Raw genomic sequence first — 17,498 nt, 5'->3', positions numbered from 1 at the left:
AGCTTCCTTTTACAGGTAATGCGAGATGAGTCGGTGCTTCCACACAGGAAGGAGAAAGTCAGGCAGGCATGAGGAAGCTTCACGACACCACTAAGTTGTCTGTGCACCTGAGTTGGGATTTTCACAGTAAACTCCTCTGACACCCTGAGATTCCCAATAGCTACTTTTCTATTTTTAAAGACTTGACAAGAAGGAGGCCACTTTGCACAACAGCCTTGTGGTTAGAACAGTTTGAGGGTGGGAATCGGGGCTTTATCTTTCCTCTAATGATCACCACAGAGTGCTCATTAGATGAAATATGTGACCCGGTTGGAAAGTTTCTCCATTCCTGCTTTCCAAGGTGGGCTGTGTGTACCTAGGAATGCACGAGTCGTGAGAGTCGGGAAACCTGACACTGAAGTCTTATATTGGAAACATTCCTCTGGAAGAGGAGTGCAGCAGGAGTTATGGCTTATACAGTTTTCATTTAAGTGTGATTTGGATAAATTTTGTACTAGTGTTACAGTTCATGAGTTTTTTTTCTTCCCATCTGACCTTTCTTTTTCTCTGATTCTAAACGGTATACCTTCGCTAGACTGTAACTGTTTTAATTGCAACTGTTGATCTATGTGGTAAAAGAAACTAGAATAACCTTTTCTTGGAAACAACCTTGTTCTGTATTGTTTTCAGGTTGACAGGTACCCCAGCAGAAATCTGTACAGGTTTTAAAAGCTACCTGACCGCATTTTTGCTTTAAGGGAAAGCAAAGCAGTGTCGGGGTTAAGTATGAATTCAAATAGTTCTTTCTGAAAAAATCTGAATTAGCTAAATAAAGTCCACCAGAACAGAGACGGTTTACTGTGAATGAGTAATCCCTTAATGCTGCTTTAACACATTGGAGGACCTGTGCCAGTAGCTCTCAAAGTTGCTGCAAATGCAGCCTTATTTTGGTTCATTTGTTTTCCTGGGACCTCCAGAGTCGGCAGCATATCAGAGGAACGAGACCTCTGTGTAGTTTAGAGCAAATGGAACTCTGACAAGCTGGCGAGAGGGAGCAGCTGCTAGCAATTAAAGGTAGTTAGCAGTCACCCACTGGTGTAAACACTCAGAGACTGTAATTGCAGTTTGGTCTTCCTGCCTGCCATGGGGAAATTGAACAGCTGCCACTTGGAGGGAGGAAGGTGAAGCTGACCCGTAATGACTGCTGTGCCGCCCATCTTGCAATCCCTTCTGAGTCCTAAGGCGCTGCGACTTGTGGAATTAGAGCTGAGCGCTTTGTGTGGCTACTTCCTAATTTCCCTCTGTCAGCCAAGTGGGTTTAAACGGTTTGGTATGTGGGATGAGTTTACCATTCTGATTTAGCCTGAAAGGAACTAGGAAATTTTCATCGTCATCGCTGGAGAACGCTAGGGATTGAACCCTCTAGGAGTGAGGCAGTATCTGAAACTGTTCCAGACTGATCTAGAAGTGGGTGTCTGTTTATATCCTGGACTGTAAAATAAAACTTATCCACCTGCAGAGTTAAAGCAAAATACATCAGATAATAAATTTAGATATAATTCTCTTCAGATTCACATTAGGTTCTTTCACAATAGTTTCACTGTGGTGACAGGTATTCTCTAATGAAGCTAACAGTTGACTTGGTTATGCTCTTTCATACATCTTAAAGGAAAAAGTGAATAAATATTCATTGTAATAAAATTTGGCATTATTTGCTGAGTGTTTTTAATTAGCTTTGGTTAATATGATGATTAGGCAAAGAAAAATATTTAAATACCTGATGTGTTATTATGGTCCTTAAATATTATCCTTGTTGAAAATATAAATTTACATTTTCATTCTTTCCTAATCTAATTCTGTCTCTTTGTCTTATTGTGTCTTAAACAGTAGCTTTGCTTACAGAAATTTGCAGTAGTTGACTGTTACGTCTTAGTAAATATTTCTGAGCTACAGAACACATTTAAAAATTAAGTTCCAGAACTTGTTTTTTAATTTTTCTTATCTTTACAACTATCTTTAAAACTTTTTCCCTATGCTTATAACTATCTTTAAATGGTCCTTTTTTTCAAAGTTCATACTTCCAGGGAGGAACAGTAATGTTTTGTAACATAGAATTTGGAAACACAAAGTGCTTTGAAATATATATAACAGAAAAGGAGACCTTGGGAGATCTTATAAAGTAGTAATTTTGGTGAAATTACTTCTTGCTTTAGTTAGTCCAGGTGATTAACTGAGGAAAATAAACAACAATAAAAATGTCCCTGTGAAGAATAGGCCATTACTTACTAGTTGTGAATTCAGTTTTCTCAATCAGTTTACCTTTATAGTGAGCTATATATTTGCTTTTCTGTTTGGCATAGAATTATTGAAGATACTATTGATTTTATTTGAGGATATTCTTTTCTCACATCTATTACTGCTAATTTTTCAAAGAATTGAATGTCTGCTTTTTTTTTAATCCCTTCATCACAGAATCTCATTCAGTCTGGCATCTCTCTAGTGCAACTCCTCCTGTTCAAAGCAGGGTCTGTTAGGAGATCAGACCAGGTAGCTCAGGCTTTATTTGGTTGTATCTTTGCAATTAATTAAACCTCAGATCACCTCTGTGAAGTGTGTATCTGTGAGTACAACTATACCAGTTTTACATTTGTGTGAACAGAGAGATGGAAAGAGCGGTGATTTGTAGAAGGGCATGCAACAACTAAATGACAAGTTTGTGAGTAAGGCTCTTGTATACGGTTCCCTCTTTTACACGGAGCAGTCATTTCTTTTACCTTTGCATTTCTGTGAACAATTAGTCGCTTTAAGAATTTTTTTGTGTGTATTCTGTTTACTGATATGTGACAAAGGTAATCTGGGGTTAATACTTGAAATTATTAGTTACACTACGATACAAGGTTGTGTTTTCCTGAATTCTCTATGGTTTCTTGTTAATCTGTTTTTCAGAATTAAAAAAGCACTTCTGTTTTTTCAAAATCTAAAGAATCTGTTCATTTCTCAGCTTGGAGTCTGTAGATTATTGCACTATGTAGGCACGACTCTGGAAGGGAGTCACGGATCCCTGCTTTTATCAGAAACCATAAAAAATTGAGGATCTATGGTTTGATACCTGTACTTGCTGTGGGTGAGGAAGGCATCCATTAGTAGCTCATTTTCCTTAGTATTCTTTTCCTCAGTTGACTCCTTTCCTAAATTTTCAGTCTTTAACAGGTTTCTTTCATGTCCATGAAAAACTTCACAGAGTCCCTGTCTTTACTGATTTAAGAGTGTATGAAACTTTGCTATCTCCTATCTCCAAATAGGTTTTTGCCCACTTTTTGGTGAATGGTGTGTTCTTGAAGGTCTACCTTCCTTGGATAATCTTATGAAGGAGTGCAGTCCATGTGGTGAGGAATGTGAGAAAAAAATTTGTCCAAAATATTTTATTCTATGGAGCAAGAAAAAAGATTACCTTTTGTGCCTGCCCCTTGTGCTTCTGGCAGGAGATTGCTTTTAAGACACTAATTTGATTTTCTTTGCAGTGGAACAGAAGAAAATCGAGAGATGTTTGGGGTTGTTTTTTCTATGCAGGTACTCCTAATAAAAATGGGAAGGAATATTTTGAAGTCTGCAGTACTGTGAGCTTGAGCAGGAAGTGTGATAAATCAAGTAAACAATGCTGAAGACTAAAAGTGAATGATACTTTATTGACAAATTTGTTCATTTTTTTTTAACAGAGCTGAATAGTACTGATTTGAAGGACTGCATCAGTGAAAACAGCCTCAGTAGCAATGCTAGTCTTCCCAGTGTACAGAGCTGTCGACGACTTCGAGAAAGACGAGTTGCAAGCTGGGCTGTTTCATTTGAGCGTCTTCTTCAGGATCCTGTTGGTGTTAAATATTTTTCGGTAAGTTTTGAGGGATGATAAAAGGCCTTTCAAAATACCTGATACTGCTACAGTAATTCTCCTGTATTCTTTTTTCTTTATGGACACTGACCTTACATAGGACAAGAGATAGGAGTTCATTCTTACATGGTTGTTATGTGAGCATCTTTCTAAGTTTAATCTGGTTCACAGTTCAGTAAGAGTTCACACATATTGCCATCCATTTCTGGATAGCAAAAGTTTCAAATAAAAATGGAGGCTATATTTTGCTTTGTATCTGAGCTTTTAGAAAGCTTCCCCATTTTGTGAAACAATTACATTTTGTTATAGTTATATCTGTAGCCTTTGTACAAGAAAAAGGCAGTAGTTTCAGTAGTTTCCTAAGAATTGGTAATCTATTCACGTTTACCTACTGAAATGTTGGAAGCCACGTAGAAGATTTTTTCAATGATATAGAGGCTTATCTTCCTGCAAAAGGTTTTTAGAAATACTTTTTAGAACTAATTAAGGTAGCTAAGAGCACCAGTTAAAGCCGGAGCTTGCAGGAATACTGTTGAGTATTTGTAAAGCTTAAATTAAGCTTCTTCACAGCTTTACAACTTATGAAGTTGTAAATAGCATCATCTCTACTTTACATGTAAGGAAATTGAGCTGTATACACTTTTGCATTGTTGCACTGAGAGTATGTTGCTGGTTCTGAATATGTTACACAAGGACAGTTTGTCCTACCCAGATAATTTTCACAAAGATAATATAACAAAACCTATGGTGTAGGAGATGTAGATTATTGGAATCTGCAGTAACTCAGAAAGTCCTTTACTTGATATGAAAGTACTAAAATACCAAAATGATTAATAAGCAGACTTCCATCTTAACTGGTGTGGGGACCCAAAAACCACATTAACGGTGAAGACCTGTTTGAGAAAACAGAGAAGATGAAAACAAAATAGTATATCCCTGTCTTTCCATTTTTCTTAGCAGAGTAGGCTAAGGGCTGTTAGCGTTTCTGCTTAGATACTGAGACTTCTCATCAGGCTGAAAGAAAAATTACAATTCTGGTGTGAAGTTAGAGTCCACCTGAAAAAGGATGTAGTTTGTGGGGGTGCTACTGAAAGTTTAGTTGTCTCTTCTAATTACTTGTTAGCCATCAGAAAACTTACTTATGTACACTTAAAAAATTGCTGCAGTAATTTTTCAGTACTATGAAAGTTCAAAACTTAGATTAAAAACTTAGAAAGTAGCTAATGTCATTTTATAAATTTTCAGATTAAAAGGTGAAAGTTGCATTTCATTTCAGCAAAAGGCAACCTCAGATATTCAGGAAGTTTTACTCCGCCCCCCCCCCCCCCCCCCCCCCAATTTTCTTTTAATTAGAAATTATTTTTATAAACATTGCAAAAGTGCATGTGTTAAAGAAGTACCCAATTTAAAGAACAATTAGGGAATGTTGAAATTTGTGTGCACCACCATTTTCTTGAGGCCCAGGAGAGATCCAGAGCCATTGCTTAGATTTACTTGCAACCTGGTTATCGTAACACTGTGCAGTTACAGATTTCTGCCAGTATTCAAGAACATTGAAGCATCAGCGTTTAATTCGTGATTACATAGTAAGCATCTTGGTGCATTTGGGATTCAGCATGCGTAGGCCTTTCCTGAGGACAGCTTTGTCACAGAGCAGGAATTACTCTCTAAGAAGAAGAGATTTTGCATGTTTTGCAAATACTCACATTTTGCATAATAGTCTGCTGATTAGAGCAGTCATCCAGGAAGTGAGAGACCTGATTGCAAGTTCCCTCCTCAAGTGGTTCAAACCAACATCTCCAGCTTCACAGCCATGTGTGACAACTGCGAGGCTACATAATGTTCCAACTGGGGCACCACTCGGTTTTCCTGATGAAGCAGAATTGTTGTACAGCCAGCTGTGCCCAAATCATGTGGCCAGAAAGAAAGAAAGCAAGCAAGTAGCAGATTGACTGTAGATTCTTAGTGAAGGCACTGAGTGGGGAAGTAGGCAGTTGGGTTCCAGTTCCTGCTCACTAATTTGATTCTCTTTGAATCTGTAATTACATGTAAAATGCAGCAATGTCCCCTGACTACTCTCTGGATTGTCTTTTATACAGTTGGTGTCTCAGGTTAAGTATCTGAAGAACTTCTAGTTTAAATTGAGAGCTTGCTAGTGGTTTTAGACTCCCTGTATTGTAGTTTATCTCAATTGCTTTCTTACAGTTGGAGTCCCTAAACTCTAAAAAGCACAAATAAAGTTAAAAGTATTTCTGTGAAGATTACTCTTACACTCCTTCCTGGGACTGCCTCGTACGTTAAAGAAGCTTAAGTGACACCAGTGTGACACTTGAGTGAAGGTTGTGGCTTCTGCGCTGACATAAAGTAAAAATTCTAATTAAACATTGATACCTAAAGTTCTACAGTATAAACAAGCATTGTTCCAATTACATGAGTGCCTAGATAATTTTTTTAGAGGACCAAGTTCACCCCACCCCCCCAATGGTTAAAATGCTTTCAAGAAACATATGCTGAGAGAATATTAAATTAAACAGGTTTCAATCAGGGACAGTTTGCAGTTGTACAATTTCCCAACTGAAAGGGATCCCAGTCTTCATTTGGACTTTTGGGCGCTATAATATAAATGTCCTGATTATTGTGTGTTCTACTGGGAGATTTTTTTTTTTTCCCTCTAAGAATGTATTTTCCAAGGAGAACCCATATAACCACATCAGCAAGCAGCGATAAAAGATTTTTTGTAGTTGCCATGTGATGCAGAAGGATGCTGTAATGAATACAGAATTGATTACAGGCTCTGCTCGATAAACATCTACTGTGTTATACTAGTAGAACTACAATTAAAGGCAGCTGGTTTACAGTGTAATTTTTAAATGTAGTTATAAATTATTTAAATTTTTATTAAAAGTTTAATCACTAGTTTATATACTACTTAACATGAAGTTTCAAACTTTGTATGTGCAAATGATTTGATTGTAACTTGATGGATTCTTCTTAATTGTATACATTTAAAAAGAAGAGAAAGAGGAGAAGCACTATATAGGCATATATTGGACATGTATTGATTTTTACTTTAGAAGAAAACTAGACTGTGAGACTGATTGAAATGTTACCATTACACAAACTTATCAAGCTTTATAAATATGTTGTTTGAAATGGCAGGTAACTTCGTTTCTTTGAGACATTTATTTATTTGTTTATTTTTCCCGTAGGAATTTCTACGGAAAGAATTTAGTGAAGAAAATATTTTATTTTGGCAGGCCTGTGAATATTTTAACCATGTACCTGCACATGATAAAAAAGAGGTAAGTCAATGTTGTATTTCAATACATGGTGTTGCTTCTTCAAAAATTGTTACTTCTTCAAGATTATTGAAATTATTGGAGCTGTGCTTGGTCTTTGTACTGTGACTTCATTAAAATAGGGATGGAGCCTCAGTCTAATTTTCTCAGTCCCCTGAGAGCACTGTCCCAAGTTTAAGATGTTGGATATATTTAGACTGTAGTAAAGTGCAGAGGTAGCTCTGTAAAAATGAGCTAAGTTATACTGGATGTTGGAAAACGTCTAGCTGCAGCAGCCCAGTGCAAGGGAGTGCAGAGCAAGTTAATTTAACATGTCAAGGAGAGGTGAAAATTAGGCTCTGTTGTGCTCTTTCAGCTGGACTGCCTTCACTAGCCAAGGTAATGTGTTTATAACTAACTTAGATATATCTCCTGCTCTAAGTGTAGTCATGTTTGTTCACAAATTATGAGAATCTTCATCTCATCCTTTTAAGATAGTCCTACATTGGTCAGGCATTTTTGGTGATTTTGAACGTTGTACAGGTTGGCAACACTTCTGTCTATACCACAGACAAATCTAGTCAGGTTTATGCTGTGGAAACAGTTTCATCTTCCAAGTCCCTCTTTGCTCTTTTGTGGACCATTGAGGTTTTTTTCCCCACTTTCTTCTGTCTTCGAACAATGTATTTTCTGAACACCACCCTTAAGGGCTCTGAGCTCAGTTTGGTGTTTTTTTCATTATTTTCAGAATGTGGGTGTTTCAAGGTAAACAAGTTAAAAATAGAGCATGAATGGTTTTGACTGTAAATATTCATATATATATATATACTTACCTTTTTCTAAATTCTAGGAATTGAAGCTTATAGGATTTATTTAAACAGTAACAGTTATGTAAAAGCTCTAAAATCTAGAAAATGTATTCTCCTTTGTAAGACAGCATTTGATATGTTTCATTTCTAAAATTATCAAACTGCAAAAATATAATTTTTATTTGATGGCAACTTTTACTGCTTAAGAAATATTTGATGAATATTTGTAATTTTAAAGGAGAAACCCTATTTATATGCCTAAAACTAACAAAAGCTGTTAAATGAAAAATGCTTATATATTAAGGAAACTAGAATGGCTGTATATTTTGGGGTGGAATATATCAGTGTAGGAAATGCCTGTCTAAAAATATGGTTTTAAAGCAGACATACATTTAGCATTTCTTTTCTGTAGCTTTCTTACAGAGCTCGGGAGATCTTCAGTAAGTTTTTGTGTAGCAAAGCTACAACCCCAGTTAATATTGATAGCCAGGCACAGTTGGCAGATGATATTCTCAATTCTCCGCATCCAGATATGTTCAAGGAACAGCAACTTCAGGTAACCATGGAAAACATGACTTCTGTACATTTATGTCTATTATCTTTTCCTTTGAAGTACTTTAAAATCTATACAAGTGGTTTCACATGCTGTATATTTTACTATGTATAAAAAGACATTGAAGTCAAGATCATATAGGTTCTGTTATCAGAATAGAAAAAGGCTGTATAATGGAAGGCTGCTTGTCTGGTTTTCTGTACATTTGCATAGGTACAGAAAATTTCCATTAACTAAAAAATAATCTGAAAAGTACTATTATTGAAATGAAAGTTTAGTGCAAGTAAATAATTCCTTGTCTTGCAACACCATTGCATATGGTGTTTGCGTATGATTGCTTATTCGTTTCTTTAGTGGACAATTGCGTACACAAATAGTGTCTAATTTTGGTTAAAGTGGTTTGTACAATATGTCTGTTGTATTAAAGGAGTCCTTCCCTTATGCTTTAATAGAACTGTCAGACAAAGAGCTTGTTTAAACCGTTGCTGCCTGAAGACCTCTGAAGTGGATGTACTTTAAATATTTATTGATGTTCAGAACAGAACAGTTATGGAAACAAGAGGATACACTTTACATTTTCTGTAGAATTTAAGTTTCTTTTTTCTCCTAAGTAATCTGTTTGGTAACTCTCCCACCCTAACAATTTGTTAGTAGAACTAATTTTGAGATCATGTTACTCGGAAATCAAGGATGTAGCTTGAACTGAATAAATGAAGCAGGTCACAGTCTTCGTACAACCTCAGATCGCATGCTTTGGGGGCAATCCGAGCAGGTGGCTATAGTATCTTCTTCCATCTGCAAAGTGGAGGTAGAAAGGTAGGTCTAACTGCTGGGCTGGTAGCTTCTAGCATTACAACATTGCAGCTACCCCCCATGCACCTACCACGGCCTGAGGCTTCTGTGGGAATCACCAGCCACGATCTTCCCAGACGTTTTTTTATCCATTCCTCATCTTGGCTTTGTGGAGCCCATGCCTGAATTCCTCTTCATCCTCTCCCAGTTGTTTGTTGGAGCAGACAGTGCTCTTATGAGCCTGGTGGCTGGGCTGATGCAGGTTTTCTTCCTTCTTTGAAAACGCCGTGTCCTTAGGCTGGAGGGCTCATCAGGTGGGTGAAAATGCTGATGTGAAGTGCTGCCGTGGGTCTAATCCCAGCCACGTGGCCTGTCTGGACCTGGCCTGCTTATCTCAAGTTGTCAATGCCTCTGTAGTTCTCCCATCAGATCTCTCAGTCCAGGGCCTGTTCCTCCCACGGAAAAATTAGGGGAAGCAGGATGAGAGTTACTTCTGCCAGAATAAGCGGCCTTGGAGCTTAGGTGTGCGGCTGGAGGCGTGTTGCCTGGCTGAGGTCGGTGCTGGGTAACTGGCTGCCTTGGTGGCCCTTAATATCTTGGTTTTCCTAAGTGGTGGTTCTGCAGTGGATCGCTCTTGTGGCCCTGGTGGGTGGTATGACCTCGGGAACACAGAACTGTAGGTGTGGGTACTTAGCACTACACACCAGCAGACTTTCAAAGTTCAGCTTGCGGTGGTGACACCATATTAATAATGCGAAGGCTCCGCGTTTGTGGTCTTTCACAAGATTTTTAAGATGTCGGCACTGAACTATACAGCGTGCAAGGCTGCTGATCTGTGGTGGTCATTGGGTTAGTGTTACGTGATGCTGGGGAACAGGGAGTGTTGCTGTAAGGCTGCAGTGGAGCTGCAGAAGAGTGTGTGGGAAAGTGCCTTGGAAAGTACTGCCGAAACCATCAGCTCTCAAGCGCTGCCTGTTGGGAATGCTGCTGGAAGTTGCTTTCTGTCCATAGCCTGACAAATTTGCCCTTGAGCCTGTTGTTAGAGGCGGGGTAATATGACAGTGTGGATGTAGCCAAAATGTCTAGTTAGGATTTCACTGTTTCTTGTAATAGAGTAAGAACAAGTATTTTGAGTGTTTCTGGATGCAAGACAGTATAGGTCACCTGAAGATACTAAAATAACAATAAAGTATCATTTACTTCATGTGGAGTTGCATAAATGGATTTAGGTTTTTCTACCCTTGTTTATGTGTAAAGTTCAAATTATGCTTTTATAAGCTATATTTCTCTTTCTCATTTGTAAGAACAAGAAATGGCATCTGCTAGATTTTTCCAAAAAGCAGAATTTAGTGTGAATTTACATGTGTAAATTAATATGATAATAATGCTAAATGCAGGAAATTGGGTTTGTGCTGTGGGCTAGCAACATAATGGGGCAGATGATGATCAGCTCAAGATAAAGTAGTTAAGCTGTCATCACTCTGTCCAGCAAAGTTTAAAAGGTTGGAATATTTTTGCTGTATTAAGTGTATTTAGTCTGCGGACTTCATATCTGCAGTAACTCTCTTTGTGTCTCTTAGGAAGAATAAAAGAAAATATTGCAGAGAACTACCTAGCATGGAATAACAATTTTACCTTCTTTTGGTGCTAGATTATGTGACAGGAAACTCTGAAAGGCTTTGTTTTTCATCCTGAAACTGTATTAAATTTAAGGTATTTAAGGTTAGCTGCATTGTAAAATAGTGTCTTATATTTTGGGGGCACAAATTGCATTTAGCTTAAAATACTGTGATTTGTTGAGTGTAACCTCTATACATTTCCTTTCCTTGAAAACCTCAAGTACAGGTGAAGTATTTTGTGGTTTTCAGTTAGCTTGGTTTTTGCATCTGTGTTGGTACGTGCAGGCTGCACCTACCATTTTTCCCTGATAACTAACCTTGTATCAGCAGTTCATCTATGAGTCTGTGAGACTGAGGCATTTTGATATCTTGTAATTGCTCCTCCGTATTTTACCCTATTTTGGCAATACACCACACTGTTATTCAGTTCAACAGAACTCAATGTTTCCAAGTTATGTGCATTGTGTACGCTGAATAATTTGTTGAGCCTTGACCTTAAGACTACATGTGCTCTGAAACTAGTTGACTTTTTGAATTTTGCCAGTATACCTGTGGTCAGAGGATTGTATCTTACATAGCATGAGAGAGACGTTCCCCTTTGTCAACAGTTTTCTCAAGTTTGAAGAACCATTGACACTGTATTGAGGGCACATTAGTCTTTGTGCTGAGCTGTTTCAGAATGTTAAGCTGGCAAAACTAACCCTACAGAAGTATTATTTCCATAGTTTACCATGTGGAAACCAGTTTGTTAGAGGGCCCAACAAACACAACGGGTAGCACCTAAGAGGGAATGGGAATATATGGGGGAACGCAAGAATGTGGAAGTCAGCATTCAGTTTGCATTAGGTTTCTGTGACACTGCAGCATCTTGCAGTTTGCCAGAAAAGCTTTGGACTAATGCTTGTTGAGAAGGGTGTCTCTGCACAATCTGAAAAATTATTTCCATCTGCAGCTGGGCCGCAGTGGCTTAGTGATGGACTTCCCTGTAGACTCTTGGGAATGCCATAACCAGTTGGGTAGTGCGTACTATTCTTCGCTTGTAGGGAATTTGTTATGTCCAAAGAAGGACAGTATTCGTACTGTTTTTTCCGATCAAGTGAATCACTGGAGAAGACACAAAGGTTAAAGTATGAATTCACTTAAAACTATAGGTTTGCAAAAATGGAACAAGAAATTCAAACATTGTTTAGCATTTAACAAAGATCTTTTCTTCCTTTACTTTCATGAATCTAGCTTTGGCTAAATTAGCCTCAGACATTTGCTCCTGGCCTGGTATAGAGCTGCTTCCTTCCTATCTAGTTAAAGATAAATGTTGGTCTTGCCCAGAGCAGCCATTTTAGGTAAACTGTTCTTTTTCAAGGTCTTGGTTTTACAGCACCAAAGATACTGATTTTTTTTTTTTCCTCATATGATTTGGCAAGTGATGATTACGTAATACTGTGAAGGACTCTCTGCTCCTCACCGCGTCAGTAATTAGCCTTGTGTATCTTGTATCACTGTGTACTACTGCATGTTGTGTTTATATCATATTCTTCAGTTTTAGAACATAAACTTTTTTCTTGTTCACAGCTACCTTAAAACACACGTGTATAATTTAATCCTGTCAAATATAGTACTGATGTAATAATCTTTAAAAAATATTTAAAATGGCTACACACTTCTCATAGAATGTACAAAGGCGTAAATGCAGTAAAAGATGGCTATGAGGATGGTGTCGTCAAGACTCTACAGCATCTCAGCTTCTCATGCACTTTGCAGAAATCATAGCATTTTTCCAAACCTGCGCTAAGAGAATAGATCAAATTATGTTTCACTTTAAATTGATGCAGTGTATATAACCAGGTCTAAACAAAGTCATGCCTACTGCTGTTTTCAGGTTAATGTCCTAAATTTTGTGGGAGTTGGCTGTTGTGAAAGAGCTTCGTTTTCTTCATGTGTTATTTAAGCTTATGTAACCATTATCCATTGTGTTTTAATTTCAGATATTTAACTTGATGAAGTTTGATAGCTATACTCGCTTTCTCAAATCCCCCCTTTACCAAGAATGCATCTTAGCTGAAGTAGAAGGTCGTCCTCTTCCTGATCCTCAGCGTGTTCCCAGCAGCCCCACTTCTAAACACAGTATCAGCTCAGAGAAGTCCAGTATCTCAACACCAAAAAAGGTTACCTTTGTGTTGTTGTTATCTGAAAACTATGCGCTTAAATAATGTTTTTCAAGTTCTTTAGAAGATCAAAGATAATATATAAGAAACAATTAGAATGTTGTTCAGTGGTGCTGGCAAATATAATTACAAAATCTTTATGTACTCAGGAAAATACTTTTTTTTTTTTTTTTTAAACCCATACCTTTGAATCAGATTTCTAGCTATTGACTTCCTGAATATAATTTTAAATCTTTGTTATTATTTAAATATATGTGTACAAATAAAAAAAATAGTATTATTTTACTGTATCAGTTGAGAAGCTTATTTTGATTGAATATTGGAATTAAGATGAGATATTTTAACCTTTGCTGAGAGCAGACATTTTATCAAAAGTTACTGGAGAATGCTTAAGCTAATCTAACTGATCTTTGCCAAGGATAGTTTTTAAATTTCTTAGCCCCATTGAACTGAGATAATTCTGTGTAAAACAGATACAGTTGCTTAAAAACTAGACCTGTAGTCTTACTGATGTCCTAACATTATTTAGAATTTATTTTTTCTTCGTGTAGATAATACCACCATAGTATTACATAACTGTATGGATAAATTATAACTTTGCATTTTTCATGTCAATCACTACACATTAGCCCATCTGCTATTATGTATTTTTATGACTAGGAACCTTTTTAAAAGTAGTATTTTAAGGAATACTCTAATAATCTAACAAGAACGGTAAAGAACTTGTTAAAAGCAAGTTTAGTTTAGTATCAAACATTCCTGTTATTTGTATTCTTCAGCACTAATAAATACTTTGATTATACTTGTAAATGTTGAACAATACTTTGTCTTTAAATGCAGTTCAAGTTCAAGCCTAGCCTAGGAAAAATATCTGAAATACCAAAATGAAATTCTGTGTTTTAAAAGCAAGGCAAATGGCCTTTCCACATTAACTTAGGCATTACTGGTGAGCTGTGGACACTGCTTTCATGTCTGCAGGAGCTCTCTGTGGCTTGTTTCCAGCTACTGTTTTGTACTCCCTGTCACATAGCACATTTCAGTCTATGTATTTCTTTTTGTTTCCATTATTTTGGGGGGGATTTTTTTTTTTTTTGATTGCTACTGAAAGGCATGCTGGTATATACACTTGTGAGTGGGGTAAAGATGACAGCTAACCTGACCATCACACTCTTGTTTTGGGAAGAAGTGTGGGAAGGTTTATATTAGGTAATAGACTTACAACTGTGATCTAACCAATGATTTAATTGTGTTTTGGTGATAGTTAAGTGGTAAATCAAAGTCAGGAAGATCTTTAAATGAAGAGTCAGGAGAGGAGGACACTGAGAAGAAAAAAAGGGGAACATTTTTCTCATGGTCAAGAAGTAAGAGTTTGGGAAAATCACAGAAGAGAAAAGAAAATGGTGATTATCCAAATGGTGAGTATTCACATTCCATTTTGTTGCAAACTTGTTTCAGCAATAAATGTGACTAATCTCATCATGTTTAGTTTGCATCTAAGGGCGTCCTTGGGTGTGACAGAGGGAAAAGAAACTGTCAAGTCAGAAGGCCATAGCGGGGCTAGTATCACTGGAAGTTTTGTGGAAGCAGATGTACAAATAGAAGTATGAAAATATTTAAATTTGTTTTTATTGACTTCCAAGAGACTTTTTTTCTGCTTTCCAGTAGACACTGCATTTCTGTGTCCTGGCAATTGCTTTTTGAAACAGAGCACTACTATTTTAATAGTGAGATAATTTCAACTCTTTACAGAGAAGTTCAAGAGCTGTACATGCAAATAGTGCTATAGTTACAGCTATTTAAAAATTCCTCCATCTGCATTATCCTACCTTTCTTTGTTTTATTAGTACCACACAGGTTGTTGACTTTTGAACACACTCACTACCTGTTTCCACTTTTTCTGACTAAAATGAAAAAAGAAGAGTCAGAATTGTGAAAACCCTTGTAATCTGCTGTTTTGTTACTTAACTGTTTTTGAGAGTTTAATGAAGAGTTCCCCTATGAAGCACCTGTACATGGTCTTTACAGGAAGAGAAGAAAGTTTTGCGTTAACTCATTACATTGTGTTGAAAATAATAGAGAAATTCCACTGAAGCAACAAATTTGTTACTGTGGTTTCTTCTTTGTTATTTTCTAGTAAAGGCCCAGTTCCACAAGGTATCTTTGATCATATGGATAGTATAAGTGTTCTCATTATACTCACGTGTGAAAAGACATCAGAGGCCTTTGCTAAGATTATGGACTTAGACTTCTGCAAGTGACTAGTGATTGTCGAAGATTTTAGTTTTCTAACACCATACTTGCACTTTTAAAAATATTTATCTCCCTCCAAAATATCTGAAGAAGCAGAATAATTTATAAATTTTAAAATACGTTTTAAGATTAAAAAAAAAAAAGGGGGGGGGGTTAGGTTGTTTTTTTTAAAAATATAAAAGCAAGTGTGGTTATTCAAGGGTTATATAACCAAGAAATACTTGACCAAATATTGTTTTGGTTTTGCATGCTTCAGTGCACAATATGAAGTTTTGGTGTTTTTTCCTTTAATGAAAAAAATTGTTTTTCTGACCAGAGAAGCTAATATTTGAATTAGCTTTCTGTATTACAATAAATAATAAAAATAAGTCTTTTTACTGATTGCTCATTCTTCCCACAAACAGATTCTATTCAGTCCAATGGATTATCATACAGACGGGAATCACAAGGCTCCATGTCATCAACTGCTAGTCTTGACTTGGTAATGACCAGCTCTTAATAATGAAGAAGTGGGGAAGCAGTGAAAACAGTGAATTACTAATTTTCTAAGTAGTGTGAAGTAATTTGTTTAAAGTAATAATTTGAGAAATGGTCTTCAAGTGATACAGTTAGAGGGCAAGATGTAATATTGAGCAATTTTAGAGTACTAGAAATGTAATAGAGGTTGTGTTCATATATTGCTTCTTATTTTGTCCTTGTAACAGAAAGATATCCTTTGTACCTTGTCTGTCTTAACATCAGACACCATTGAACTTCCAGCATACAAGTTTGCCCTTCAAAGGGAGCTACTCTACCTCTTTATAAACAGCTTTTTCCACCTACCAGAGCTTTGAGATTCTGTTCTGAGCAACAACGTGTTAAAGCTTTCCCGCTGCTTGACCTGTATGCAAGTTGTGTTAGGCTGATTTCTGTGGTACCAGTGTCTGTCATGATTCTTTCCTCTCTGTTTCTTTTAAAGTTGTGAGTTTTTCTTCTTGTCTTTATAACTTAACTCTGCTCCTAAAATCTGAGGAAAGAGAGGTAGGGAATTTCATTGCAAACACTGATTTTGTCATAGTATGTAGGAAAATCATCATCAGTGAAGACATTGTGATTTCTAACCATCAAGGTCTACCTTTGCAGTGTAAAACTAATGACATGCAAAATTAAAACAGTATTAATAATAGAACATAAATGTAATACTATATTTTAACTATGTTGATATGGAGGAAGAAGATAAAAAAGGAAATTTTAAAAAGTTTTTTTGTAGTCTTGGTATCCCTCTAGTAGACTAGATTCTAGCGACTATGTAATTTTGCCTATGCTACAAATATTGATCGGGGAAGCAAGCATGGCAAAGACATGTTTATTCCTGTTGCAGAAAAGTCTTATCTTAAAAAACAGAAAACGCAAAGCCTCCCTAAAGCAGCAACCCCTCTTTTCTCTCCCACTCCAACCGATTGTCAGAAAGTTAATGTGATTTGGATGAGAAGCAGCAAGTTAAAGAGAAGAGAAAAAGCACCATGAGCACCCTGGAAGACTGTTGAAAACAGTATTTTTTAGTGTCCTTTTAAGTTATAAGTGAGCTTTTTGTTAAATTTTCAAAGATACTTTTGATATTTTGTTGTAGTGTTACTGTGCCCTTTAGCCTTAACCCATAACATTGTACTTTTTTCCCCTTTGATAAAAAAAGCGTATCATTAAGTGAATTATTTTAAAATTCTAATTTCTCTGTGGTGTATTTGTATGTGTAGCTTTCAGATTATGTTAAAAGAAGAGGAAATTTTGTTTGAGGAACCTGATGTTTAAGGTGTTCCTCATCACTGAAATGTTGATTCAAAATGTGCCAATGGTAATTTTTACATCAGCGGGTCATTATTGAGTATAGACACTTAGCTATTTGGAAGATAATAAGATTTTATTTACTTCTTACACTTTTTGATTATGAGTTCTGTGCTGTAGTTTGAGACTCGTGTAATCTGTTCTTGAAATACATTTAGATTTGTGCAGTGCTGTTATGTTTAAACATTTGGGTTTTTTCAGTATTTAAATTTATCTGATATTTGTGATATTGGGTAGGATTTCTAAACTATAAACATGGTAGAAAGTATGCTTCTTAGCTTGGTTTGATTTGTACAGACTCTGAATGTTTATGCACACTACTAATTTTCCCATTGGGCACTGACTTTTT

General features: G+C 36.6%; 1 protein-coding gene across 3 annotated transcripts in view; it reads left to right on the top strand.

Moving 5' to 3' along the window:
• The window catches only part of RGS12 (regulator of G protein signaling 12), an 89,951-nt gene that overhangs the window by 49,883 nt on the left and 22,570 nt on the right, over positions 1 to 17,498 (top strand). For all 3 annotated transcript variants that reach the window (XM_049797909.1, XM_049797910.1, XM_049797911.1), the window contains exons 5-10: positions 3,696 to 3,865; positions 7,075 to 7,167; positions 8,365 to 8,508; positions 12,899 to 13,078; positions 14,340 to 14,493; positions 15,733 to 15,809. In XM_049797909.1, coding sequence (XP_049653866.1) covers positions 3,696 to 3,865; positions 7,075 to 7,167; positions 8,365 to 8,508; positions 12,899 to 13,078; positions 14,340 to 14,493; positions 15,733 to 15,809 — 818 coding nt within the window. The remainder of the gene's footprint in view (positions 1 to 3,695; positions 3,866 to 7,074; positions 7,168 to 8,364; positions 8,509 to 12,898; positions 13,079 to 14,339; positions 14,494 to 15,732; positions 15,810 to 17,498) is intronic.

Source organism: Accipiter gentilis, chromosome 3 (assembly GCF_929443795.1).
Source record: "Accipiter gentilis chromosome 3, bAccGen1.1, whole genome shotgun sequence".
In the NCBI taxonomy this organism is placed as follows: domain Eukaryota; kingdom Metazoa; phylum Chordata; class Aves; order Accipitriformes; family Accipitridae; genus Astur; species Astur gentilis.
This window is presented reverse-complemented; position numbering and strand designations above follow the sequence as displayed.